General features: G+C 59.5%; 1 protein-coding gene across 4 annotated transcripts in view; it reads left to right on the top strand.

Annotated features, from left to right (window-relative positions):
- The window catches only part of PRDM15 (PR/SET domain 15), a 69,239-nt gene extending 43,059 nt beyond the window's left edge, over window positions 1–26,180 (top strand). For all 4 annotated transcript variants that reach the window (XM_047098978.1, XM_047098980.1, XM_047098981.1 and 1 more), the window contains 12 exons: window positions 1,812–1,906; window positions 2,741–2,872; window positions 5,089–5,223; window positions 5,795–5,958; window positions 6,828–6,907; window positions 7,284–7,403; window positions 11,748–11,879; window positions 13,335–13,418; window positions 13,731–13,906; window positions 20,341–20,421; window positions 22,003–22,212; window positions 23,618–26,180. In XM_047098978.1, the coding sequence (XP_046954934.1) occupies window positions 1,812–1,906; window positions 2,741–2,872; window positions 5,089–5,223; window positions 5,795–5,958; window positions 6,828–6,907; window positions 7,284–7,403; window positions 11,748–11,879; window positions 13,335–13,418; window positions 13,731–13,906; window positions 20,341–20,421; window positions 22,003–22,212; window positions 23,618–24,097 (1,889 nt within the window). In that variant the 3' untranslated portion in view covers window positions 24,098–26,180. The remainder of the gene's footprint in view (window positions 1–1,811; window positions 1,907–2,740; window positions 2,873–5,088; window positions 5,224–5,794; window positions 5,959–6,827; window positions 6,908–7,283; window positions 7,404–11,747; window positions 11,880–13,334; window positions 13,419–13,730; window positions 13,907–20,340; window positions 20,422–22,002; window positions 22,213–23,617) is intronic.
- Window positions 26,181–26,609: the final 429 nt, after the last annotated feature.

Genomic DNA, 26,609 nt, shown 5'->3' with positions numbered 1-26,609 from the left:
CGGGAAGCCAGGTACAAGAGGAAGACGGATGGCAGGGGGGTTGGTTCCAGGGTGGGACGGGGAGTGAGAGACGATGGAAGTGAGGAGTGGGGTGGCCCCACAGGGCAGGCTCGGAGCCGCGCAGACAGGATCCCCGAGTGGGAAGGCGCAGACAGCAGTCGCGGGGACGCACCCGGGCTGCGGGTGACACCCAGACTTGGTGTCAGAGCCGGCTCAGGCAGACCCTCCTTAATTTTTTTTAAAAATGTTTATTTGTTTTTGAGACAGCATGAACAGGGGAGGGTCAGAGAGAGAGGGAGACACAGAATCCGAGGCAGGCTCCAGGCTCTGAGCTGTCAGCACAGAGCCTGACACGGGGCTTGAACTCACAAACTGTAAGATCATGACCTGAGCCGAAGTCCGACGCTCAACCGACTGAGCCACCCAGGCGCCCCAGACAGACCCTCTTTAAATTGGCTTTCTAGTTGTGATAATCCTGGCTTTTCCTCTAGAAGCCCCTTGTCTCTTGCTGACCAGCCCTCAGTAAGTGACACTGACCAGAGCACCTTTATGAGAAAGTCTGAAAAGAATTGCGGATGAGGTACAGGCTTGCCGAAAAAGAAAGCGGAGTCTCACGGAACTGGAACTGTTCCGCACAAAGATGTGCGTACTCCCGTCATTATGCCTCTTCGAAATAAGACGAGGCACATTCTATATAATTTTCGCACTCCACTTTTTGACCTGGCTGTCGTTCCTGTGGCTTCAGGAGATCTCTTTCCCTCTGGGACCCGTGGGTGGTGCCCTTGGGCCTCTCCAGCCAAACCCGGTGCCCACTTAGTGAGTGGATGGCCCTGGGCAAGCCACTGGGCCTCAGTTTCCTCACCTGTGCAGCAGAGATAGGCTTCCTGCCCGACCCTGTAGGCTGGTGGGTGGCTGAGGCAGACCCTCCCGGTAAAGCCCGTCACCGTCAACGCCGCCCTCAGCGTTCCCTGACAGACAGGTGCCCGGGCTTGATTCTACCGCATTTTACAACTGACGCACCAGTCAGATCGTTTTCCGCAGGAACGAACTAACGCATTCACGGTTTTTCCTTTTCCGTTGGCTCATCGTCCAAACCACTGCTTCAGATCTGATGCGTTTTATGCCACTGGGAGCCTTCTGGAGAATGATGTATTCATGTCCAGCTTGCTGGGTGTTCTTAAGTTCACCTCTGCATTCACACCATGGGATGCGGGAAGGTTCCAGAAGGGGTCAGCTGTGTAGAAAGAAACGATGAGAGCGAACTTCTGTCTTTTACTCAAAGATTACCTGTTTCGTGCAAACTTCTAAAAAGCTGTGGTGATCCCAGTTACGAACAGTTACGTCTTAAAACCCCAAGGAGCTTATCGTCATTAGGTGTCCTCTCCCTGATCAACCGATTTAACTTGCAAGGATGAATATTGGTGTCTTTTTAAGAAAAAATGTCACGCCTAAGGATGCGACCTCTGCCTTGAGCCTTTGAATGGAGGGAAAGCCCTTTCTTTGGTGTCAGCACCGGCTCGCCCTTCCACACTGTAGAACTCCAAACCCACGCTGCCCTTGTGTTTCCCAACGCTTCAGATGCACGAACCGCGTCCCTGGTTCCCATGGGCACACGCAGCCGTTCCTTCCCTGGAGCCGGGAGGAGCCGTGGTTAGCGCGGCCGCGTCCTGTGCTGGGCGCCACTCACGCGCTCGCTGGTGCCGCTGACCCTGCCCCCACCGCCCAGGCGGCCACACTGGCCTAGTGGCAGGTGCCCGGCACGCACGCGCCGTGTGTACTCACTCTCCTGCTTGGGTGGGCGGGCATTGCAGGAGTGCGGCGGGTAAAGAGGGAGGACCTGGACGCCGGCGGCGAGAACCTAGTCCGCTACAAGAAGGAGCCCTCGGGATGCCCCGTGTGTGGCAAGGTGAGGCTCAGATATTTCTAACACTGGCTTCTTTGCTGCTTCTGACGACTTCTTGTTTTCACCCCTGTCTGCCTTGACCCACTGCCCCTGCCCCTCCCCAGGAGCCTATCTTCCCCTCCTGTTGAGTCAGCTTCCCACCCAGCACCCCGGGTGTGGTCACGGGGTGGCTGGCCCGGGTCACCATGAAAATAGTAGCCTCCTGTTCCTTGTGAATCGCTTCCCTTCACTCACCTCTCGTGTTCTCCTCCTGGAGTGGGTGGGGTCAGAAGGGCTCAGGACACCTGAGCTCTGGGTTTACGTGGCCCCCAGGACTGGCCGTCCAGACGGAGACTCTCAGGCCAGCGGGGCCCCGCAGGTGGCTTCTGCTGCTGGTTTGTCCCCTGAGCTAACGTGACGGAGGCCGCGGGGCCCCCGCATCCCAGCCCGGCCCCAGCGGCCGAGGAGAGGGCAGTACCTGTGTCTCCACCCCCATCACAGCTGGAAACAGCCGTGGACGTGGGCAGTGGACGTGACTTGTGCTGACACCCGGTGCACAGAGGATGGAATTCTTCTCTGATGCCAAGTTTCAGAAAACTGAGGCTCTTTCTGTGTTTACTGGCTTCTTCCCAGGCCCCATCCTAGTGCTGTAGTTAAGTGAGCTAGTAAAGTTGAGCAGAATCCCGCTGGTAGTGGAGACCAGAGGACGGTTAGGTCTCCGGGGTAATGTGGGCTCGTACTTGGACGACCGTTCGCTCCTGTCCGCTCGTGACTCTAGCACCTGGGAAGGGTACCGGGGACACGTACCGCGTCCTCGTGCCTGGTGTGGCTGGTCAGGCCCCGCTCCTCCGCCCGCAGGTGTTCTCCTGCAGAAGCAACATGAACAAGCACCTGCTGACCCACGGCGACAAGAAGTACACCTGCGAGATCTGCGGCCGCAAGTTCTTCCGCGTGGACGTGCTCAGGGACCACATCCACGTCCACTTCAAGGTGCCAGCACCACCCTCTCCTGGGTGGCTCACGTGGACGCGTGGCGGGCCCTCGTGGTCAGCTTGGCCCCACTGCCTCTCTTCAGCTGGGCGTCTGTGACCCTTTGCTGCATCCATCCGGAGCCCCATCTGCAGGGCTCACAAGCAGTCCCTCCGTTCTAGGTGTTTCCCAGGGAGGGGGTGGGAGGGGCAGCGAGGACGGGGCAGGGCTCACAAGCAGTCCCTCCGTTCTAGGTGTTTCCTGGGAAGGGGGTGGGGGGGGCAGCGAGGACGGGGCAGGGCTCACAAGCAGTCCCTCCGTTCTAGGTGTTTCCCAGGGAGTGGGTCGGGGGGGTGGGCAGCGAGGACGGGGCAGGGCTCACAAGCAGTCCCTCCGTTCTAGGTGTTTCCTGGGAAGGGGGTGGGGGGGCAGTGAGGACGGGGCAGGGCTCACAAGCAGTCCCTCCGTTCTAGGTGTTTCCCAGGGAGGGGGTGGGGGGGGGGCAGCGAGGACGGGGCAGGGCTCACAAGCAGTCCCTCCGTTCTAGGTGTTTCCTGGGAAGGGGGTGGGGGGGGCAGCGAGGACGGGGCAGGGCTTACAAGCAGTCCCTCCGTTCTAGGTGTTTCCCAGGGAGGGGGTGGGAGGGGCAGTGAGGACGGGGCAGGGCTCACAAGCAGTCCCTCCGTTCTAGGTGTTTCCCAGGGAGGGGGTGGGGGGGGCAGCGAGGACGGGGCAGGGCTCACAAGCAGTCCCTCCGTTCTAGGTGTTTCCCAGGGAGGGGGTGGGAGGGGCAGCGAGGACGGGGCAGGGCTCACAAGCAGTCCCTCCGTTCTAGGTGTTTCCTGGGAAGGGGGTGGGGGGGCAGTGAGGACGGGGCAGGGCTCACAAGCAGTCCCTCCGTTCTAGGTGTTTCCCAGGGAGGGGGTGGGGGGGGGCAGCGAGGACGGGGCAGGGCTCACAAGCAGTCCCTCCGTTCTAGGTGTTTCCCAGGGAGGGGGTGGGGGGGGGCAGTGAGGACGGGGCAGGGCTCACAAGCAGTCCCTCCGTTCTAGGTGTTTCCCAGGGAGGGGGTGGGGGGGGCAGCGAGGACGGGGCAGGGCTCACAAGCAGTCCCTCCGTTCTAGATGTTTCCCAGGGAGGGGGTGGGGGGGGGCAGCGAGGACGGGGCAGGGCTCACAAGCAGTCCCTCCGTTCTAGGTGTTTCCCAGGGAGTGGGTCGGCGGGGTGGGCAGCGAGGACGGGGTCGTCTTTAAGGGCAGAAGTGCCGACCCAGGAGGCAAACGAGGAAATGGTAGGTGGTGCTCAAGTCCGGTGAGGACGGTGAGCCCTCGTCGGGCTCTTGGAGCCGTCTGTCCGCCTGCCTGCAGCACAGGACCTGTTTCCTGGCAGTCCCGGCCTCGGGCACGGGTTGGGGTTTCGCTGAGAAGGTGTGAGTCAAAGGCGGGGGGCGAGCATGAGTGTGAGGGGATCCCCAGGGCAGGTGCTGGGCCACGTGGACTGAGCTGGGGTGGGAGGACGGACCCAGGAGCGTCCGGGAGCTTTAGTCGGAGGGGTGAGGGGCACTTAGGCTTCACTGGGACCTGGGATGCTAGTCTGCCGCCTCCTCCGCGTCCACTTCTCTCCTGCCATGAAAACATGGCTTCCTGAGGATTCAGTCAGGCCCAGCGCAGGTGACGGGCCCGGCCCGGGTGCGCGCCTGTGGCTGCGTGGCTCTGGTCAGGTGCTTCTCCTCCCACAGCTCCTTCAGACGGTGTTGCTGTGTGTGTGTTAATGGAAAAGCGGGAATTGAACTTGAGTAAGAAATAGAGCCTAGGCCCCCGTGAAAACCTCCTAGACGCGACAGCGAACTTTCCGAAGGAAGCCTGTCCACCCTTCCCAGAATCCTAAGTTTTGCTGAAAAACGAAAGCTGGCCAGTGCTGCGCACCCCTGGCGGCCTCTGGCAGGAAATGGGCCGCGCCCGGGAGCATGGAGCCCAGGTCCGCCGCAGCCTTGGGGCGAGCAGCTAAGACGGGGAGCCCAGCCCCACGCAGGCACCCCACGCCCGGCCGCCAGCTCGCTGCGCACTGAGCGGGGGTGTGCGCGGGCCCGAGGGGGCCGCAGGGGACACGGCAGGCGGCCCCGGGTGGGACCCACTGCCTTCTCCACGTGGGCCGGCCCGGCACTGCTGGGGGGCGAGGGACCCGTCAGCGCTTCTGTGCCCGTGCGGGAAGCCGGACCTCGCGACTGCGTTTTCCAGGACATTGCGCTGATGGACGACCACCAGAGGGAGGAGTTTATCGGCAAGATCGGCATCTCCTCGGAGGAGAACGATGACAATTCGGACGCCAGCGCGGACTCCGAGCCTCACAAGTACAGCTGCAAGCGGTGCCAGGTACTCGCCACGGGCCTTCGTGCCCAAGCTGGCGGGAAGGAGGCAATTCCGGCAGAGAGATGGTGGGTGGTGGCTCTCCCTCTTCACACGGACCGCAGTTTCAGAGCCGTCTCGTGGCTGGTGTGTGTGCGGCCGCGCGGGGACCCGGGTTGGGGTGGGGAACCCATCTCTGGAGGCCGTGCAGCGGCTGGTGATCCGCTCGCGGCATGCGCGGTGGTCCCCGCGTTAGGCTTCGCTGCTCCGCGGAGACGCAGTTCGCTCCCTACCTAGTATGGGTTCCCGTGCGGCTGTGCCTGCGTCAGTCACCCGGCCATGCGGCCGTCCGGGAGGTGGGGTGGGTGGGGAGCAGGAGAGGGTGCAGGGGCAGGCCGGTCTGCAGCGGGGGGCAGCTGGCGCCCGCCTCCCCCGCTCCCCCCGCTCTGCAGTTTCCTGGCGCCGGCCCCGCCCTTGGGAGTCCCCTCTGTCCGGCCCGGGCGGCGGGCCGTCACCGGGGCCTCGGCGCCCAGCGGTGCCATCGTCAGCTGGAGGGCGGGAGGCCGTGCGCGGGCGTGAACGGTGCACCTGTCGGCAGCTCACCTTCGGCCGCGGGAAGGAGTACCTGAAGCACATCATGGAGGTGCACAAGGAGAAGGGCTACGGCTGCAGCATCTGCAACCGCCGCTTCGCCCTGAAGGCCACCTACCACGCCCACATGGTCATCCACCGGGAGAACCTGCCGGACCCCAACGTGCAGAAGTGAGGCCTCCTGGGGCTGGGCTTCCAGGGCCTGGCACGATGCCAGAGGGGGCGCGTTCCCTGCGGGGAGGCAGGTGCTCGGCGGGCGGGTCTGTCCCCCCCCCACCCCCCCCCCGGGAGCCCTGTGGCTGGGTCTTGAGGGAAGCACGCTTACCTCCTTTATCCCGCACGTGGGGGGTCCCGCCTCCCTCGCCCTCCTGGCCCCGCAGCGCAAGTCGACCGCACCACAGACGGATAGTGTGGTTCTCGGCCTGCCTACGGAACCGCCGGTAACCCCGTTTCCCCACCGTGATTAGGTTCCCTGGATGCCGTAGCCATGGTCAGTGCCGTGTGCCGGGGCGAGCCAGCGGCCGCCCTGTGTGGAGGCCGCCGTAGCCAGCTTGGGCTGCGGTAACGGGGCGGCTGGGCAGCCTGCACGGTGGGAACGTGCGATGTCAGGCCTGGAGCCGGGAGGTCTGAGTTCAGGGGTGGGCAGGGCTGCTTCCCCTGGAGGCCGGGGCTTCCCGGCTCGGCTCCTATCCGCGGCCCTGGCCGTGTGCTCACGTGGTCCTCCCCCGTGCGCGTCTGTGTCCCAGTTCCTCCTTCCGGCGAGGACATCAGCCATACTGGAGTGGGGCCACCCTGGTGACCTGATGTTTCACTCCTCTGTGAAGACCCTGTTTCCAAATGCTGTCACCTTTTGAAGGCCCGGAGTCAGGACTCCAGCCTGTGGACTTTGAGGGGCGCACGGTTCAGCCCGTATTGGAGGCTGCAGTGTTCGTGTCCGGCGGCCTCCACTAGCCTGTTTTCTGCGACCCCTGCGTGAGGAAGGGGCTCGGGGCAAGCGCTCTGCTGTTGCCGCCCGCCCTGAGGCTCGCGTCTCCTCGCAGGTACATCCACCCGTGCGAGATCTGCGGGCGCATCTTCAACAGCATCGGGAACTTGGAGCGGCACAAGCTCATCCACACAGGTAGCGCGCTGCCGCGGGACCGGGACGGACCGGGGTGTCGTGGCGCCCCGCTTGGAGGGCCTGTCCCCACGCTCCCTGCTCTGGCAGTCTCGCCGCCCCACCACCCCCCGCCTCCGCGCGCTCTCTCTCTGGCCTCTCCTGTCCCTGCGTCCTCACCACCGCTTCCGTCCCCAGCGCGGGCCCCTGCCCTGTGGCCCCGGCGGCCCCTGGGGCCCCTCTCGCGGCCGAGGAGCCAGAGCGGAGGTTCCGTGGAGGCCGTGAGCTGTGTCGCACCGCGAGCTGTGTCGCACCGCGCTTCTCCGTCGCCGCCTTCGTGGCGGGGGACGCGGCTGGGAGGGTCCACGGGTGCTGAAGCGCTGGTGCGCTTGTCGTGCAGGGGTGAAGAGCCACGCCTGCGAGCAGTGCGGGAAGTCCTTCGCGCGGAAGGACATGTTGAAGGAGCACATGCGCGTGCACGACAACATCCGCGAGTACCTGTGCGCCGAGTGCGGGAAAGGTACGCGGGCGCCGGCGGGGGCGGGGGGCGCGGCGTCGCCGGGCCGGGACACAGGCAGCGCAGGGCATCCGCGATGGACTCGAGGCACAAGTGAGCCACCTGAAAAGAGGGGCGAGCGAGCAGCCGGGGGCTGAGAAACCGGAAGACCCGCCGTGCGCTCCTCGCGTGCGGCCAAGTGCGTGGCCCCTCCCTGCGGCTGAGCCGAACCTTCCACGTGGGACGGGTTGGCTGTGACCAGTGAGCCTGGGTCCCCGGCTTTCGGGTGAAATTACTGGAATAATAAACCTATGAGCAAAAGATCTCCCTTCTGTAAGTAAAATGGGGGGGGGGGGTAGGTCATCCCAGGACATGGCAAATTTTTAGCCCGTTTCTGTTCCAAAACACAAGAGCCTCTGGGGCCGCGGCGAAGGCGCTGTCTGCAGCGGACAGCGTCACCTCGGCCCCGTTCAGACCCGGGCACATCAGGCTCTTGGCTTTGCCTTTACCTCTTTTAAGCATTTTGTATTCTATAAAGGTTTTTTTTTCCTTTATTGGGTTCTTATTTATTCATTATTTATTTTGTTTACTTGGTTTGAGAAAGTGAGGGAGCATGAGCAGGGGAGGGGCAGAGAAAGAGGGAGGGGAGAGCGCCCCAGCAGGACGCTGGCTGTCAGCACAGAGCCCGATGTAGGGGCTGGAACCCACAAACTCTGAAATCATGATCTGAGCCCAAATCAAAAGCCAGTCATGTAACTGACCCACCCGCGTGCCCCTCCTTTATTTGTTTTTTAAGTTAAACAGAAAAGTACGAAGAAAACACAGATGTCTCATAATTCCCCTCACCGGATAACCCGTTAAGCACACTTGAAATAAGATTACGTGTAAAAGCTTAGAAAGAATGAACTTCAGAGAAAGCAAGACGTGATCATTTCCCCTTCTCCTGCCTGCGCCCTCCCCCCCCATCTGTCTCCCTGGAGGTGACAAGTTCTTGTTTGTCCTCCAAAGTCACCTTGTGCAAGGGCAGCACGCAGCCTCCTTCATTGCAAAAGCAAGGCAGGCACCTAATTTTACTTTTCTGACGGTAACACAAACTGGCACACGAGGTAAAGTTGTTGCTTCTGCCTCGGACCCATTACGCTCTTCAAGAGAACCTCTGTCTCTGTTTTGTAGGAACATTCTAGAAGTTTCTGTGCCCGTCTTAGTGATGTTGAAGCTTTCCCAGCCCTTCCCCCACTTACTGCCACCTGTCCCCTGGCTGGAGGGGACAGTGTGGAGCAGGAGAGAGACGGGGAGGGTCAGAGGTGTAGCTGCTAGAGTGGTTCCCTCCAGGGGGCAGGGAGAAGCCACGCCTGGGTCCCTTGGAGGGCCTGGCGGGGGAGGGACAGGTGCCCAGGGAGGACAGTGAGGTCAGAGCCACATCTTGCCATGTGTCATACATACTCATATTAGAAGTGTGGTTAATGTTTAGTTTTGTGATTTCTTCTTGAATTCTGAGTACTTTCGCGAGGCCGCGGTGGGAGGTCGGAATGGCGGTGGGGGCAGGGGGGAGAGCTTTGTCGTGACTCTCCTTCTGTGCCTATGACACGCAGTTACTTTGTGACTTAGGATCTGTTCATTTTAGCTGCGGTGGGGGGGGGGGTGGGGAGGAGGGAGGCGCAGGTGTGGGGCAAGCCAGGAGGGACTGGTTCTCTTCCGTTCATCTCGGTGGTGGCCCCCTCAAGGGTCAGAGCCAAGGTGCTGTTGTGCCCGTCACAGCCTGGGGAGCGGCCAGCACTGGCGAAGGGAAGGAGGCAGTAGACTTCGGGGGGGGGGGGCGTGTAAATTGCTACACAGGGTGGGCCGTTGGACACTGTTAGCTGCCGCTAGAAAAGTTTCTTGTTAACGAAAAGCACAAAGATCTGTTTGCAGCATAAAGACGAGCTTCTGCTGCAGCACTGTTGTGACCGAGAACAGCTTGAGACACTGAGGGACTGTTTACATTGGCCTCAGGGCTTTTGCACTCACTGTTCCCTCCATCCGGGAATGCTGTTCCCCCATGCAGCTCCTGGCCCCTCCCCCACTTCCTCCAGATCACTTTTTCAGCCCCGTCCTCTGAGAGGATCCCCCCGACGTCCCCCGTGATGAGCCGGCACCCGAGCCCCTTCTGTTCCCTCTCCCCCTGTCCCCGCTTTATCCTGCTTTTCTTCGTCCCTTCCCACGTGGCCCTCTCCCTGTGTGGCCGGGGCGTGGCTTGGCTCACTGCTCAGTCTCGCGCCTGCAGTGGAGCTGGTCCCGTGGCAGGTGCCGGCGTGGCAGGCATGTTAACGGGCCGCGAGTCGTGTTCACGGCTGAAAGCAACGTGATGGTGGGTTTGCGCTGTCCGCGCTGTGCGGGGCGGGTTCACGTGGCGCCGACAGAAGTGACCGCGCGGCAGAGGGTCTGTTCCGCGTGGCCAGAATGGGTTCAGCGGTGTCCCGGGGGCCGGGGTGACCTGGCAGGGCTGCTGGGCCGCGTCCTCGGGGCTAACCTCTTGTCGCCTGGAGCTTTTCACTGTGAGCGCGTGTGATGGTTTCGACTGAGAAACTGAAACCCGCTTATCGAGGGGCAAACGCTCTTCCGAAGTCAGTGCTAGGCTCACGCGTTTGCGCTTCCTGTCGCCTCAGAAGCCTTTTCTGGCGGACCGGCACTTGCGAGACTCCGGCTCCCTCTGCTGGCTCAGACAGGCCGGCTCTCGAGGCGTCTCACAGCTCAGCCGGGCCCGGGTTCGTGCGGGTCTGGCGTGGAGGCAGGCCCATGTTTGTGCAGGCCCAGCCCGGCCAGGCTGGGTTCGCGCCCGCGTAGGGTTTGTGGAGGCCTGGGGTCCAGTAGCCAGAGCCGGCTGAGCCTCCCCTCCGCACTCGCCAGGACGGGGTTTCCCAGGTGACCCGGCGGGGACCGTGGCCAGACGCGGCCGTCGCTTCACTGCCGTCACCGAGGGCAGTGCCGGCGGTGGTCGGACTCTGCCCCACCCCGTAGTCCCTCCAGGTCCTGTTCTGTGTGGCAGTGACAGCCGTGGCCTGTCCAGGGCCCCTTGACCGGTTAGGTCTGCAGCCAGCAGGACTGGACGCATCGGCCTTGCGCTTGTGAGCCCCCACCCACCTGCTCTGCAGTGGTTTTTGCCCACGGCTTCTGTGGCCCCGGCCTTTTCGTTCAGACTGTCCACTGAACCAAGACCCCCACTTCTGATGCACACCCTGTGCCAGGAACCCCCCCCCCCACTGATTCACACCGTGTACTAGGACCCCCACCTGCTGCTGGTTCACACCCTGTTCCAGGACCCTCCTCCCCCTGTGCTGCTGGTTCACACCCTGTTCCAGGACCCCCCCACCACTCACTCACACCCTCTACCAGGGTCGTCCCTTTTCGACGCCCAAGTTAGGTTGTACTTTATCTCATCTCCTTTAGCCAAGACTGGCTTCGTTACACTTAATTAAAGGTAGACCGAAAGTCCGTGCGTATACCACACAGTTCTAATGTCCAGAAAACTGAATTCTCATCTCGGTTAACATTAGCGTCCTCAGGACCAACAGGAACTCTGTGGCGGGCTTGCACGGCTCTCAGCGGGTGACTCCGTTGTGTCACAGTGGTTGCTTTGAGCACCGACCCTCAGGTCTGGGCAGGCCCCTGATCACATGAGGTGTCCAGACGTGTCTGGACCTCTGAGGGCATAACTGCCCATCTGCACTGGTGGAGGGGGTCCTTGGGGAGATTTACCCCCCAAGTCCCGACCTCTTCTCTTGTTGCACGCTCACCAAGACCTGTGCCTGCCCGAGGACCCAGATCCCAGGCAGTGTGGAAGGTCTAGGCTGTGGTGTAGGCACCGTGGCGGGGTGGGGGGGGGGAGGGGGAAGGGATCTTGGCACTGGGTAGGGCACAAGCACTGTGAGGGGCTCTGGGCACGGGGAGGAGTGGAAACTATTGCAGGTTGGGCATGGGCATTGGGGGGGGTCTAGCTGTGGGGTGTGGTGTGGGCACTGGGACGGGTGTCTTGGCCCAGGGTGGGGGTACAGGCACTGTGAAGGGTCCCGGGTGCGGACGCTGCAGTGGAGGGCCCAGGTCCCAGGCACAGTGGACGGTCCAGGGTGTGGTGCAAATGCTGTCATGGAGAGTCCCATGTGCGGGGCACGGCAGGGGTGCGGGCACAGCGGTGGAGGGTCCCCAGCAGGGGCGCTACGGCAGGGAAGGGTCCCGGGTGCGGGCACAGTGGTGGAGGGTCCCCGGTGCGGGCGCTGTGGCAGCGCAGGGTCCTGGGGAACACAGGGCAGGTGCAGGGCAGCTCTGGAGGCGGGAGAGGCGGGCTGGCTGAGTGTGAGTGTCCCCCCTGCCTCCCCCCTCCCCCGCCGGCAGGCATGAAGACCAAGCACGCGCTGCGCCACCACATGAAGCTGCACAAGGGCATCAAGGAGTACGAGTGCAAGGAGTGCCACCGCAAGTTCGCGCAGAAGGTCAACATGCTGAAGCACTACAAGCGGCACACGGGTGAGTCCGCGGAGCGCCTGCGCTCCGGTGGGCCCGGTGGGACGCGTCGTATCCCCCGATCTGCGGCTCCCAGCGAGCGCGGCTTCTCGGTTCTGCGAGTGCCGTCCTCGGAGCCGTGGGCAGGCGGCCTCAGGTGTCAGAGGCCGTCCCCTCCTCCAGGCGCCCGGCCGGCGCGTCCCCGTCCCCAACACACGGGAGCCCGGGTCCCTGCACGGCTCGCCACCGGGTCTCGGTGCCACCTGCCGATCCTTAGCGTTCTTGCCTCGCGCCGGCCGTTTCCCTGCCCGAGCGTGGGCCTGAGACGTGATCGGACAAGGGCCCGCTGGCCACGGTTTCGTCTGGGGCGGGAGGCCCCGGAGCGCCTCCGTGTCTGTGCGTCCACAGAGGACAGGGCGCCCGTTAAAAGCGATATTAATTTACGTAGAGGTCTGTGATAGGACCGGGAAGAAACAGCCTCTGTAGCAACAGGCATGAGTTCCTTCATTACAAAACGTTACGTGTGGATAAACGCTGTGTGAGAACCAGGGGGCGTGGGAGCTCAGAGGTCCCCCAGGGGACCAGGTGCGTCTGTGCATGAAACTTCCAGGGAAACCTCTCCGTGTGCCCGTGTCCTCCCTCACCTGGGTTTTGAGGCCCGCACTGTCCAGCCCCGCCCACCCACGTGCCCCCCTCGCTCACTGCCCCCACAGCGGTCCAGGCCACCACCTGGCCACTGGCCCTGCGTCCCTGGGAGATTACGGGGGCCCTCGTTTCCCCGGGGAGCCCATCGGAGACTCTCTGTGCCTTTTCTGGGGAGCTGTGTCACTGCCGGGGACTGGGCCACGCGCCTCCTTGGGTTCTGTCTCGCTCCGCAGGCACATTGGCCACCAGGACATAGTTGCCTCTGTGCCTGCCTGCCCCTCAGCGAGCTCGGGGCCCCGCACACGCAGGGACTCGGCACAGACCCCCAGGACCGAGCAATCGGGTCTCTAAAATCGCTTTCCTTGTTTCCGTTTCCGGGGAAAACCCCGTTTAGGAGAAGTGCTGAGGGTCCACCTTCTTGTCCGCGTCGGGTGCCGCGGTCTGAGGGCTCTACCCGTGCTCGCCAGGCCGATCCCCGCAGACTGAGCTCCCGGGGCGGGGGACGGCGGGGGTGGGGCCCTGGGAAGCTTCTGCGGTGCGGTGTCTGGCCTCCCTCACCGGGAGCTGATGCCCAGCACGGCCCACCGTGTGGGCTCCGCCCGTTGGGGGTGGACGGCGGTCCCGCGGGTCCCAGCCGGGCGGCGACGCCACCCCCCAAGGAGGGAGGCGCTCGCTGAGCTGCCCCGGCTTTATCGTGGGGTCAGCGTTTGCTCTGGGGTCTCCTGCAGTTTCCCTCCCCCCCCCCCCCGCGTCCTGGGCACCCACGGGGACCCTCGGGCGGGGAGTGGAGTTGAGCCCCCCCACCCCCCGATGTTAGCGCGCCCTCTTCCGCAGGGATCAAAGATTTCATGTGCGAGCTGTGCGGGAAGACCTTCAGCGAGAGGAACACGATGGAGACCCACAAGCTCATCCACACGGGTAAGCGGGGCGGCGGGGGCCGGCGTGTGCAGACGATTCGGTGTGCTGCCTCCGCAGGCGGCCCCTGCCCCTTAAAAATCAGCCCTCCAGCACTCCCACGCACCCACTGTCGGACTCTCAGATGTGGGAGCAGCGTCGCGCCGCCGTGCGCCGCGACGGAGAGGCCGCCGGCCCGCCCGTCCCCTGCCTCGCCCGGCAGGTGACCCCGGCAGCACGTGCAGGGCGCGAGGCACCCCCCTCGCCCGCCCTGGGGGCCGTGGCACGACCCCACTCACGACCTTGGGCTTGTCTCCTCCCCGCGTGCGCGAGAAGTGGGCAAGCAGTGGACGTGTTCCGTGTGCGACAAGAAGTACGTCACCGAGTACATGCTGCAGAAGCACGTGCAGCTCACCCACGACAAGGTGGAGGCGCAGAGCTGCCAGCTGTGCGGGACCAAGGTGTCCACCAGGGCGTCCATGAGCAGACACATGCGGCGCAAGCACCCAGAGGTGAGCCGGGGGCGGGCCGCGCGTCCTTCTCCCCGCCCGCCCACCCGGAGGGTGCGCGCTGCCCCTGCTCGGAGACCCCCCACCCCTGTGCTTCCTTCTCCTCGCCCCCCTGTCCGGTGTGCCCTGCCCCTGCTCCGAGACCCCCTCCACCCCCACGCTTCCTTCTCCCCGCCCCCCACCCCTCTGTCTGTTGTATGCAGAACCTACTCGGAGACCCCATAGTGCTGACTTCGCCCTGCCCCCTGCCCCTCTGTCTGGTGCTCAGAGACCCTCCCCAGACCCCACCCCCGTGCTTCCTTCTCCCCGCCCCCTGTCTGGTGCATGTTGCCCCTGCTCAGAGACCCCCCACCCCGCCCCTCTATCTCCTCTCTTCTGCCCCTGCTCAGAGACCCCCCCCCCCCAGACCCCACTCCCGTGCTTCCTTCTCCCCGCCCCCTCTCTGGTGCATGTTGCCCCTGCTCAGAGACCCCCCCCCCCCACTACTCTGCCCGTCTGTCTGGTGCGCACTGCCCACCAGTGCTGAGACCCCCCCGGTGCTGACTCACAGACCCGTCTCCCTCCGTAGACCCACAGTTCTTAAGGCAGGGCCTGGGTCTTACCTTCCCCTCTGACTTGCAGCCCCTGCACCTGGGAAGCAGTGAATGAATGAATAGCCTCAAACATATTTTTTGCTAACATTCTAGATTTTTAAAGTGTGTTTGTTTATTTATTTTGAGAGATAGCAGGCGGGGGAAGGGCAGAAAGAGAGGGAAAGAGAATCCCAAGCAGGCTCCGAGCTGTCAGCACAGAGCGCAGCATGGGTCTCGGTCCCACGACAACCGTGAGATCGTGACTTGAGCTGAAATCCAGAGTCGGATGTTCAAACGCCTGGGTCACCCAGGCGCCCCGGCGTAAGGTTATAGAGTATGTTCTCGTTGGAATTCCAGCAGGACAGGAGCACGACGCTGATTCCCTTCCTCTGTTCCTCCCTCCAGAGCGGCTAATCCAGAGTGCAGAACGGGGAGTCTCCACATGGCGTGGGGGCCGAGCAGGGTGCTGACTGGAGGGAGCAGTTGTAGAGGGGCAAGCACACCCTGGATGGCCTGGGCGCTTGTTCCAAAGGAAGATCTGGGGCATTTCCATAATTCACCTAAGTTTTTTTTTCAGATTTTTATTTAAATTCTAGTTAGCATACAGCATAATAGTGTTTTTAGGAGCAGAATTAACGATTCCTCCCTTACGTACGACACCCAGTGCTCAGCACGACCAGTGCCCTCCTAAGTCCCATCCCCCACCCCCTTCCTTCCATCAACCCTCAGCTTGTTCTCTGTCATACTCTCTTAGAGGTGTTTCCCTCTCTGTTTTCCCGCCCTCTTCCCGTATGGTCATCTGTTTTGTTAAATTCCACATATGAGTGAAATCATACAGTCTGTGTCTTTCTCTGACTTCTTTCACTTAGCGTAATACATTCTGGCTCCATCCACGTCGTGGCAAATGGCAAGTTTTCATCCCTTTTGGTGGCTGAGTTATACGACGTTGTATATACGTACCGCATCTTTCTTATCCATTCATCAGTTGGTGGACGTTGCGTTTCTTTCCATAGTTTGGCTACTGTTGGCAGTGCTGCTGTAAACATTGGGGTGCACGTGCACCCCTAAATCTGTATTTTCGTACCCTTTGCGTAAATACCTATGGTGGAATTACTGGGCCATAGGGAAGTTCTAGTTTTAACTTTTTGAGGAACCTCCATGGTGTTTTCCACAGTGACTGTACCAGTTTGCATTCCCACCAACAGTGCACGAAGGTTCCCCTTTCTCTGCATCTTCACCAAAACCTGTTGTTTCCTGAGCTGTTAATTTTAGCCATTCTGGTAGGTGTGAGGTGGTGATGTCGAGCATCTTTTCATGTGTCTGTTGGCCATCTGGACGTCTTTGGGAAAGCGTCTTCTGTCCGTTTCTTAACTGGGTCTTTTGTTTTTTGGGTGTTGAGTTTGAGAAGTTCTTCATAGATTTTGGATACTAACCCTTTAATGGGTAACATCGTTAGCAAATATCCTCTCCCCTTCTGTCGGTTGCCTTTTAGTGGCGTTGACTGTTTCCTTCTTTGTGCAAAAGCTTTTCGTCTTGATGAGGTCCCAGTAGTTCATTTTTGCTTTTGTTTCCCTTGCCTCCAGGGACATGTCTAGTAAGAAGTTGCTCTGGCCGAGGTCAGCGAGGTTGCTACCTGTTTTCTTCTCTAGGATTTTGATGGTTTCCTGTCTCACATTTAGGTCTTTCATCCATTTTGAGTTTATTTTTGTGTCTGGTGTAAGAAAGTGGTCCAGGTTCATTGTTCTGCATGTCGCTGTCCAGTTCTCCCAGCACCTTTTGCTGAAGAGCCTGTCTTTTTTCCATTCGATATTCTTTTCTGCTTTGTCCAACGTTAGTTGACCATATAGTTGTGGGTTCATTTCTGGGTTCTCTATTCTCTTGCATTGATCTACATATCTGTTTTTTGTGCCGGTACCATACTGTCTTGATGATTACAGCTTGAAGTCCAGAATGGTGACGCCCCCAGCCTTGGTTTTCTTTTTCAGGATTGCTTTGGCTATTCCGGGTCTTTTGTGGTTCCATGCAAATTTTAGGACTGTTTGTTCTAGCCCTGTGAAAAAATTCTGGTGGTATTTTGATAGGGATTGCATTAAATGTAGAGATTGCTTCATATAGTATTGACATTTTAACAATATTTGTTCTTCCTGTCCAGGAGCGTGGAACCTTTTTCCATTTTTTTTTTTTGTGTCTTCTTCAATTTCTTTCATAAGCTTTCTACGGTTTTCAGAGTAGAGATCTTTTATCTCTTTGGTTTGACTTATTCCTAGGTATCTTATTGTTTTGGGTACAACCGTAAGTGGGATCGATTCCTTGATTTCTTTTTCTGCTGCTTTGTTATTGGTGTATTGAAATGCAACGGATTTCTGTGTATTGATTTTATATGCTGCTGCTTTGCTGAATTTATGTGTTCTAGCAATTTTTTGGTAGAGTCTTTTGGGTTTTCTCCATAGAGTATTATGTTGTGTGCAAGTAGTGAAAGTTTGATTTCTTCATTGCCAATTTGGACGCCTTTTATTTCTTTTTGTGGTCTGATTGCTGAGGCTAGGACTTCCAGTACCGCGTTAAATAGTTAATGGTGAGAGCAGACATCCTTGTCTCGTTCCTGATCGTAGGGGAAAGACTCTCAATTTTTCCCCATTAAGGGTATTAGCTGTGGGTCTTTTCTATATGGCCTTTATGATGTTGAGGTATATTTCATCTGTCACTACTTTCTTGAGGGTTTTTATCAAGAAAAGATGCTTTCTCTGCATCTATTGAGAGGATCATACAGTTCTTACAGATCATATGGTTTTATCAACCGTGGCCTGTCATGTTGGCTGATTTGCAAATATCGAACCACCCCTACAGCCCAGGAGTAAATCCCACTTGGTCATGGTGAATAATTCTTTTAATGTACTGTTGGATTCAATTTGCTAGCATCTTGTTGAGAATTAACTGAAAAACAAAACTAGAAAAGAAATGCAGGTAAACAGACATCAGATCACTTCGGGGGAAGACTTGCCAAGTGTAAAATCAGCGGGAAAAGTCACAAGCAAAAACATCTGTAGATTTGACTCTCTGAACAGCGTACCAGTTAGAACTTCCGTGGTCCAAAAGGGTAAGCAGAGGGCAGACTGGAAATACGTGCAAGATATTCCTGTCACTAGCAGGTGTAAGTCGCCGATATTAAAGCTGATAGCCATTCAACGAGAAGACATAAGAATGAGCACACGCGCAGAAAGGAAATCTATAAGGTTCAAACCCAGAAAGGAACGTTCCACCCCGCCAAATCCCGGAAATGCAAACGTTAGCTGAAGCTGCTATCCGCCGTGTGTTGGATTAGCAGGAGAATTCTAGATTAAAAATGACCGTGCTGGCTGGCACGCGTCCAGCACTCTGGCCAGTGGATGTCCTCCTGGGACACGGCAGGACGGTATTGTCCCAGTGCTTTGTAAATGATGGCTTGGACCTCTTGGTTTCCAGCAGGAGAAATGTGGTTAAACTCATGACAGTGTAGCAATGTGCTTGGCTCTGTGAACACGTTTCACAGAGAATTCTAGATACAGTTGTAAACGGCCGTCGTAAAGAAGGTGGCTGCAGCGGGTGCATGATGTACGTGTATACGCGCTATGCGTCCCGCGTGTCCTATGTGCTATTTGTGGGTACATGGTGCTCACCTGTGCAAAATAGGTTGATCAGGGCGCCTGGGTGGCTCAGTCGGTTAAGCGTCTGACTCTTGGTTTCAATCAGGTCACGATCTCACTGTTCGTGGGATCAAGCCCCTCGTCGGGCTCCACGCTGACGGCACGAGCCTGCTTGGGATTCTCTCTCCCTCTCTCTGCCCCTCCCCGACCGTGCTCTCTCTCACTCTCTTTCTCTCAAATAAAATAAATTAAAAAAAAATAAAATAAGTGGTCAGCACAGAAAGAAGAGAAGACCGTGTTGCCCTGTGGTCTCCTGGTGTTGAAGTTGTGGGTAATTTCTTGTTTTCATATTTTCTCCATCTGTAAGAATTTCTTTTAACGAACAGGGATTACTTTTGCCATCATAAAAGCACTGTCTGCCATAATGTGGGGACGGTGGGTGTTTCTTTTCCTTCTGGAGCCCTGTGTCGCCCCCCCCCCCCCCCCCGCGTGCCCGGAGCCGTTCTGAGCTGAGCCTGTGTAGTTGGGACTCCCCCAGCTGAGCTCCTCTTAATTCCCTCTTCGCGAACAGCCAGCCAGGGTTTTCACCTTGCAGAGCAGCCGGGTGCGGGAGCCCGAGTGTCAGCGTCCCCTCGGCCGACCCCTGTCGGCCACAGTGACGTCCAGGTCTCGGGGCCCGGGGTGGGCGCTGCACCCTCCCCAGCGGCACACGATGAGTCTGGAGCCTGTGCTCTGTCGCGGGAGCGTCTGTAGTTACGGGGGTTCACGAAGAGCGTGCAGGTCGGTTTTCACGGACCGGGTGGGTGACATGGGTCGCTGGGTGCAGAGAGAGGCCTTGGTTAACAGGGGGGTGCTCGGCGAGCGCTTCTGTCCAGCGAGTCCTTTTGCCGGGGCTAAAGATCGCTTCCTACTTAACTGATCGCTGTGCAAGGTCGCCTTCTTGTGCCTGCTTCTCAGAGGGGGGCAGTGTTCTGTGTAGCCTGCCTGAACACACCCGCCCTGAGCAAAACGAGCGTCCCGGGAGGGGAGACCGACCGTCCAAGGGCAGCGAGAGTGCCGTGGTGGCCCTTCTGTTCCCACCTCTTCTGTTCCCCGAGGCTTCGGCCTGGTCTCCGTGGGCCATTCCTGTGTTTCGTTCTGTGTCGGTCACACACGCGTGAGCCGCTGCTGGTGAGCCCCGGGAAGCCAGCCGGGCAGGATGTGTCTCCCCCTCCTGGACTTGGCCGTCTAGGGTGGGAGACCGAGGGAAGAGCAGGAGGTGGACGAGAGGTAGAGCCGCCGCGGGAAGCACAGCACGCGGAGGAGGTGACCCCAGGCGGCGGAGAACGTGGCGGGGTCCTGGGGACGCCCGGGCGAGCTCTGCTGTGGCTGTTTGTGCTGCCGCTGACACCAGGCTGTACGAGGGTGTGTGTGTCAGCAGGGAGGCGGCTGGTGACGGAGACGGAAGCCGCACCTACCGCGTCTAGTCCACGATTCTCCGCCTGCTTTAGTTGGGCAAAAGCGTAAAGGCGCTTGCAAAGCTGTCCGGGTGAAGAACCCTCGCAGACAGACCTACGGTTTCCCCCCCGATCTCACGTAGGCTTTCCACGCGCGTTCCCTTTTCTTAGGGCTCACCTGTACCGTGCCTTCCTGGGGGCCCCTTCTCTCTGCACTCACGCTGCACTGTCCCACTTAGGATTTAATTCCCTTAATCGGCACAGCAGCACGTGAACTGGCTTGTGGGTGAGAATCAGGGGCAGGACACCCCTGAGCCATGGGAGGGCTGGTGGCCCCCAGGGGAGCGCGTGACAGCGTGAGGGTCCGCAGTGTGACTCATGGAGGGAAGGCGGGGGCGAGGGGTCACCTCACCACCGAATTGACGAGAGTAAGTTCCCGTACCTGTGTCCAGTTGAAAAGTAGCGTTTCAAGTAGAACCGTTTCATTTTTGGTGATTCTTCATGGGACAGGTTTGCTGTTTGTATCCGATCCTGCCCTGCTTATCGTATGAACTAACAGAGGAGTCACAGAAAATCTATCTACGGGAGGCATATAGTGTGAGGCAAAAAAAAAAAAGGCAGAAAAGAGGTGCACCCCTCTCCCCCCACCCCATGTGTAAGAGCATCACAGAAACTTGAAACGCGGGGAGACGGGGGTGAGGGAAGGAAGGGCCGGGGCCAGACGGCGCCGAGCCGGGCTGGGTCAGAATGACCGAATCGGCTGCCGGCGCGGCGTCCCCTGGCTCACCACCCGTGCTCGCTCGCAGGTCCTGGCCGTGAGGATCGATGATCTGGACCACCTCCCGGAGACCACCACCATCGATGCCTCCTCCATTGGCATTGTCCAGGTGCGCACTGAGCAGGCCCGCAGGGTGGGGCGGAGGGGCCCAGACGGGTGCTGCGAGGGGCCTTTGGGCAGGGCCCCCAAGTCCCTTCCTTTCACCGGCATCTCTCGTTTTCTAGTAGGTTCTCTCTCCCAAGGCCTTTTGGAACGTCTCCTAGTTTCTGTAACGTTTCCAGAACTTCAGTCGTTTTCAATACTGAGGTGTCTCATTTTAGAGAATAGACAGTAATCTTCAAGCTCCCTGGAGAAGCGGTAGGGGGTGTGGGTGTAGAGACAAAGTTAGGTTTATTTTAAGGAATTGGCTTATGTGATCGTGGAAGCTGGTAAGTCCTAAATCTGCAGGGCGGGTGGGCGGGCTGAGACCCAGGTAAGAGTTCACGCTGTAGCTGGAGTCTGATGGCTCCTCCAGGGACAGGTCCCTCTTCCCCAGGGACCTCAGATTTTCCTCTTAAGGCCTTCGACTGATTGGGTGAGGCCCACCCGTACCATAGGGGGTCATCTGCTTTACTGGGAGTCCACTGATTTAATGTCAAGCTCCTCTAAAAAACACCTTCACAGCACCTTTGCTGGGCAACCAAACACCCAGGTGCCCTAGCCCAGCCTCCGTGACGCATAAAATTAACTATCACGGTTTCCATAAAGGCTTAGCGTAATTAGATTATGGTAACCAAAATAACTTTATTAGATGAACTTTTAGCCAATGTCTTCATAAAAATGGTTTTTTCTTGTAAAGGGAATATGCCATGCTCCTGATTCCTTTAAAATCACGTTCACATCCCTGTACTGGAAACGGTGCTTTGAGCACAGTGCTCAGGTCCTGGGCCGTCGTGAGTGAGCAGGGGAAGGCCTGGGGTGCACCAGGGGCCCACGACCCGCGTCCAGCCCCTGTGAGGGCAGCCCCACGATGGCCTGGCCCTGGCAGGCTTCCTCTGGGTCTGTCACTGGGTGGGATCCTGTCACCTGGGATGGCATCAGGGGCCCAGGAGGCGTGGTCGGGGACTAGTCTGGAGAGCCTTGCCGGCCACCGCTGCCCGGTGGCCTCTGCGATGCTGAGCTCAGTCGTGGCGTCAGCCGGGTTCAGGAGGTCGGCCACAGTGCGGCAGCGCGCCCTGGACGGGCCCAGAGAAGTGCGCAGGGCACCTCTCTGGGGTCGCCATTATGGCTGGCCACCATTGCTGTCCCCAGAGGAGGTGACCGTAAAGTTCTTGGGGTCAGAGCCATCCTGACGATCCAGGATCGTTTGTCTCGTGCATTCGCTTCAGCCTGGGGGTGGAATTGTGGACACGAGAGGCATTGCAGCCTCGGGCCGAGCTCACCAGGCCGAAACGCTGGTCCGCGTGCCAGCGCGAGATGCGGCCCTTAGAAGTACGACTTCTGTGTGATTTTCTTCACTGAAAAGAAAGTGAACCCGGCAGGAACACGCCCCGACCCCTGGAGGCGCAAAGGAGCAGGCACACCGCGGTCACTGTTCCCTGCAGCAGCGTGGTGGCCTGGGGAGGTGGCCGGGACGGTGCTGGGAGCCCCGTGGCCACTCTGGGGACACGCCCCCGTGACCCTGACGTTGATGAGCCTTCTGTCCCCGCAGCCCGAGCTGAGTCTGGAGCAGGAGGAGCTGGCCGAGGGCAAGCACGCGAAAGCTGCCAGGAGGGCCCACAAGAGGAAGCAGAAGCCGGAGGCGGAGGCGGCCGGCGCCCCGGTGCCCGAGGAGGCCGCCTTCAGCGAGTACTCGGAGAAGGAGCCCGTGCTGTCCGGCGTGGGTGACGAGACCGACTCTGCGGTGCAGAGCATCCAGCAGGTGGCCCCCTTTCCGCCGCGTGCCGCACGTGTTCCTGCGCGCACGCCTGACTCGGGGGCGGCCCCTGGGTGGCCCGCGGCCCACGTGGCCTTAATCCCGGGAGCTCGTGCCGGCTGCGCGAGTCCCAGCTCAGAGCCAGACGTCGCGCCTGTCGTCGTGAACAGTGGTGTGACCGTAGAGTGCGCGAGGGACAGCCAGCCCCACCTGGTTGGGGATCGGGTTGTTTCTCGGAGGTTAGAAGTGGCCTCCGTGTGTTCCTTCGTCACGGAAGTGGGCCGACCCCCAGCCCCGGGAGGGGTGCAGGGACCCCCAGCCCCGGGAGGGATGCAGGGACCCCCCAGCCCCGGGGGAGGGATGCAGGGACCCCCCAGCCCCGGGGGAGGGATGCAGGGACCCCCCAGCCCCGGGGGAGGGATGCAGGGACCCCCCAGCCCCGGGGGAGGGATGCAGGGACCCCCCAGCCCCGGGGGAGGGATGCAGGGACCCCCCAGCCCCGGGGGAGGGATGCAGGGACCCCCCAGCCCCGGGGGAGGGATGCAGGGACCCCCCAGCCCCGGGGGAGGGATGCAGGGACCCCCCAGCCCCGGGGGAGGGATGCAGGGACCCCCCAGCCCCGGGAGGGATGCAGGGACCCCCAGCCCCGGGGGAGGGATGCAGGGACCCCCCAGCCCCGGGGGAGGGATGCAGGGACCCCCCAGCCCCGGGGGAGGGATGCAGGGACCCCCCAGCCCCGGGGGAGGGATGCAGGGACCCCCCCAGCCCCGGGGGAGGGATGCAGGGACCCCCCAGCCCCGGGGGAGGGATGCAGGGACCCCCCAGCTCCGGGAGGGATGCTCGGGGCTGGCCTGTGTGCTGCTGTCCGTGGGCGTCTCCAGTTTGCTCAACATCAGCACTTTGGTTCTCCCAAATCTGGCTCCCAAATCTGTCATCAACGTGTGCTGGTCCTCAGTCTTGGATACTAATCGCAGTCGCACAACGTTTCTTGAGTTTCTTTGGCAGCTCATTCCTGTCCTTTCTCTTGAACTGGTGCGCTCCTGGGCCGCACATCTGTACGGTGCTTCGGGGTTGGCATTTCCGTTAACCAGCAGCCAGGCGCGGGGCTGGAGAGAATGGGAGAGGCGGGGCGCACGTCTGTCTTTTTCGTTACCTCTTCGCCCCGATCTTCTCCAGCCTGGGACATCGTTTGTGTCTGTGTCTTACTGCCCTTTGTCACTAGAATTCTTTTTCTGGGACAAGATTAACTCGGTTTAATCTTCCACCGCCCGGTGTTTCCTCTTCGTCTGGGCCGGATGTGGGGTCACCCCACGTGCTGAGATGGCTCCCGTCTAAAGCGCGACATAAAGTTTGGCGGTTGTCCGTTTTGCAGACGCTACTGATGCCTTTGTGTCGTGCGTGACTCTTGCAGGTGGTAGTGACGCTGGGGGACCCAAACGTGACCACTCCATCGAGCTCCGTCGGCTTGACCAACATCACCGTGACCCCCATCACCACTGCAGCCGGGACTCAGTTTACCAACCTCCAGCCCGTGGCTGTCGGGCACCTGACCACCCCGGAGCGCCAGCTACAGCTGGACAACTCGATCCTGACCGTGACCTTTGACACCGTGAGCGGCTCTGCCATGTTGCACAACCGCCAGAACGACATCCAGATCCACCCGCAGCCGGAAGCTTCGAACCCGCAGTCCGTGGCGCACTTCATCAACCTGACTACCCTGGTCAACTCCATCACGCCCCTGGGGAACCAGCTCAGCGACCAGCACCCGCTCACGTGGCGGGCGGTGCCCCAGACGGACGTCCTGCCCGCGCCCCAGCCGCCCGCGCCCCAGCCGCCCGCGCCCCAGCCCCAGGTGCCGGCCGAGCCCCAGCAGCACATGTACAGCTACTGAGTCAAAGCGCCAAGAACTCACGAGGAGCCCTGCCCACAGGTGCTCTTGCTTATTTTTGAGATTTGTCTGCTGGATACCAAACCGAGAGAAAAACATCGTCCTCGAGGTGTAAGTGAGGTTGACTCAGCTTTGCGGAATTGTCTCCAGACCCCTCTCCCCCCTCCCCGGCTAGCACTGCCATCTGATAGCGTGCCTAGGGGGTGACTCCTGGCAGGTGGCAGCATGTGTGAGTGGCTCAGCCTGTGCCCGGCAAGGCCGCGTGTCACCCGCCTCCCCTAACAGAACTTGGTTGGTGGACACGGGGTCCGGGCCAGCGAGGCGAGCAGGGGCCAAGAGGTGAGTGATACGTTACGAGGAGCGGAGTGGCCCGCTGGTGTCCTTTCGGGCCTCACTCGCTGCGTCAGCACAGAGAACGGGTTCCCACGGGGCCACCGGCTGCAAGGAAACGCCATTTTCTCCTCCCTTCCGGCTGTTTCTGGCGAACGAGCAGATAGAAGTTAAAGTAACGTTTGTTTTCTTCTTGGAGATCTGAGTTGAGTCCAACTCGATGCACGCAACTTTGGGCCGAAGACCCGTGAGGAGGTGTTCCGTGGCTGCGGACGACCCCCCTCTGGCCTTACGATGGGTGAGGGGTCCCCGGAGGTCACTGACTCGGGCCCGGAAGGCCTCTTTGTAACATAACGCGTGGATTCTCTTTTAGTCTCAGCTTTCGTGTTTTTTTTTTAACTTTATCTCAAGCACATATTACTTATCCGGGACGCCGTCGTGGCCACGTCGTTCTTGATTTTGACACGCTAAAGTCGTTTGCACTGTAGGAGTGTCGGTCCACGTCCAGTTCTGCGCCGGTGCCCGAACACAGGGGACACCCCACTGGGTGGGACGAGTCGGCCCCGTGCCGTCCCCTCTGGTGGCTCCCGCAGAGCCGTGTCGGGATCCGCCGCCACCCAAACATGTTTTTTACGGCTGAGGCTTAGCCAGAGCCACCGAAGAGCAGGGAGGAAAGTCACGTTTTCTTTCTGTGGCAACTTCAGTCCAAAGGTTGATCTGCTTCAGGACCAACTTCCGATAAAAATATTGCAGGAGGTTTGGCTCTTTACGGTGGAAAAGTGTAGGTTTTTCTGAAGCACACAGATACGGCCCTTTGCTGCCGGGCGGTCGTGAGAGCAGAGGCGGTCCGTTCGTCAGTAGGAGCGTTAATGGCCTTCGTGCTCGCACGTGCCGAGTAAGCGCCATCCCCGCGTCCCCGGCGCACACGCTGTCACACGCCGCGTCCCCGGTGTGTCAGAGGTGGTGGGCCAGGCTCACGCGAGCCCGCTGCTCAGCCGGGGAACCAGAGGCGCAGGTTGTAGCCTCCTGAGACTTCTTAATGCTGTCCAAAATGAAATGATACGTCTGCCTTGCTGCGGCCTTGATCGCTCTTTGTCACGCATCTCGTGTCATTTGGGAGACCACCTGGAAGAACGAGTGACACGTCGGTAGTGGACCCGTGAGGCGGGAGGTGTCTAGGGCCGCCAGGGAGGCCGAGGGCCACTCCTTCTGCAAAATGCAGCGTCCTCAGCATTTCCCTTGATTCCGAGTCGTGAGATCTTGAGGACGGGGCTCGAATTCGTATCGTGCAATACCTGTCTTCAGAACTAAGGACCTCCCGTCACCCACGCGGCACGTAAGAGCGTCCCCAGAGTCCGCACCGTGGACACAGCTCGGTCACACTCCCGTCTCCTGCCTGCAGTTGAATTAATAGTGGGAGATTATTTGACTCTTTAATTTATGATAATTATTTTTATGTTATTTATGTATATAATTAACTGCTTTATACACAATAATTCCATCAAACGAACTTGGGCTAGGAGTGATATATTTTCTCAAATCCTGTCCTCATCCTCCAAATGTAAGCGGTCCGGGTCCCATGGGGTCATCAAGAGAACCGAGGTTCCTAATGTATTTAAAAAAAAAAAGAAAAAAAAAAAATCACTGACAGTTTTTTTTTTTTTTTGACCAAGTGAAAATACAAACAGGATGAAACCTCTTTTAGCCTTGATCTCCTGTTCCGCTTCCCTATGAAATAAAGGCCTTTTAAATCACAGTTTTATTTTTTTAAAAGACGTTGTTTTTGTGCCTCGAGTAAGGACGCATCAGATGCTCCGCAAGATCCCAGTGTGGGCCACGTGGCCCCGGTGCCCGCTCGTTGTTCATTTACACACACAGATGTGGGACGATCCCCTGTGTGATAATCAGTTAGAACTCCAGATAAAAATCAGCGCCACTCCTGAGTTTCCTGTAGACACGCTTGGTCTTACTCACTTTTAGTCTTACTAGGGTCACTACCTGAGGCCAGATAGGTTCGTGTTGTCTTAAAACAGTTGCTGTGAATTTGCGTTTGCAAGAGCTGGGGAGCAGAAAAACAAAACAAAACAAAAACCACTCAACCAAAAGAGTCCCCGACCATAGATTGTTCTGCGCGTGCATCGCTGTTTACTGACGGGAAGTATTTCATGTTTTAACTGACGCCAGG

This window comes from Lynx rufus, unplaced genomic scaffold (assembly GCF_022079265.1).
Source record: "Lynx rufus isolate CCGP_SWC_20201006 ecotype Redwood Valley unplaced genomic scaffold, mLynRuf1.p SCAF_5, whole genome shotgun sequence".
Classification (NCBI taxonomy): domain Eukaryota; kingdom Metazoa; phylum Chordata; class Mammalia; order Carnivora; family Felidae; genus Lynx; species Lynx rufus.
The sequence above is the reverse complement of the archived record's forward strand: the minus strand, read 5'-3'. Positions and strand labels throughout refer to the sequence as shown.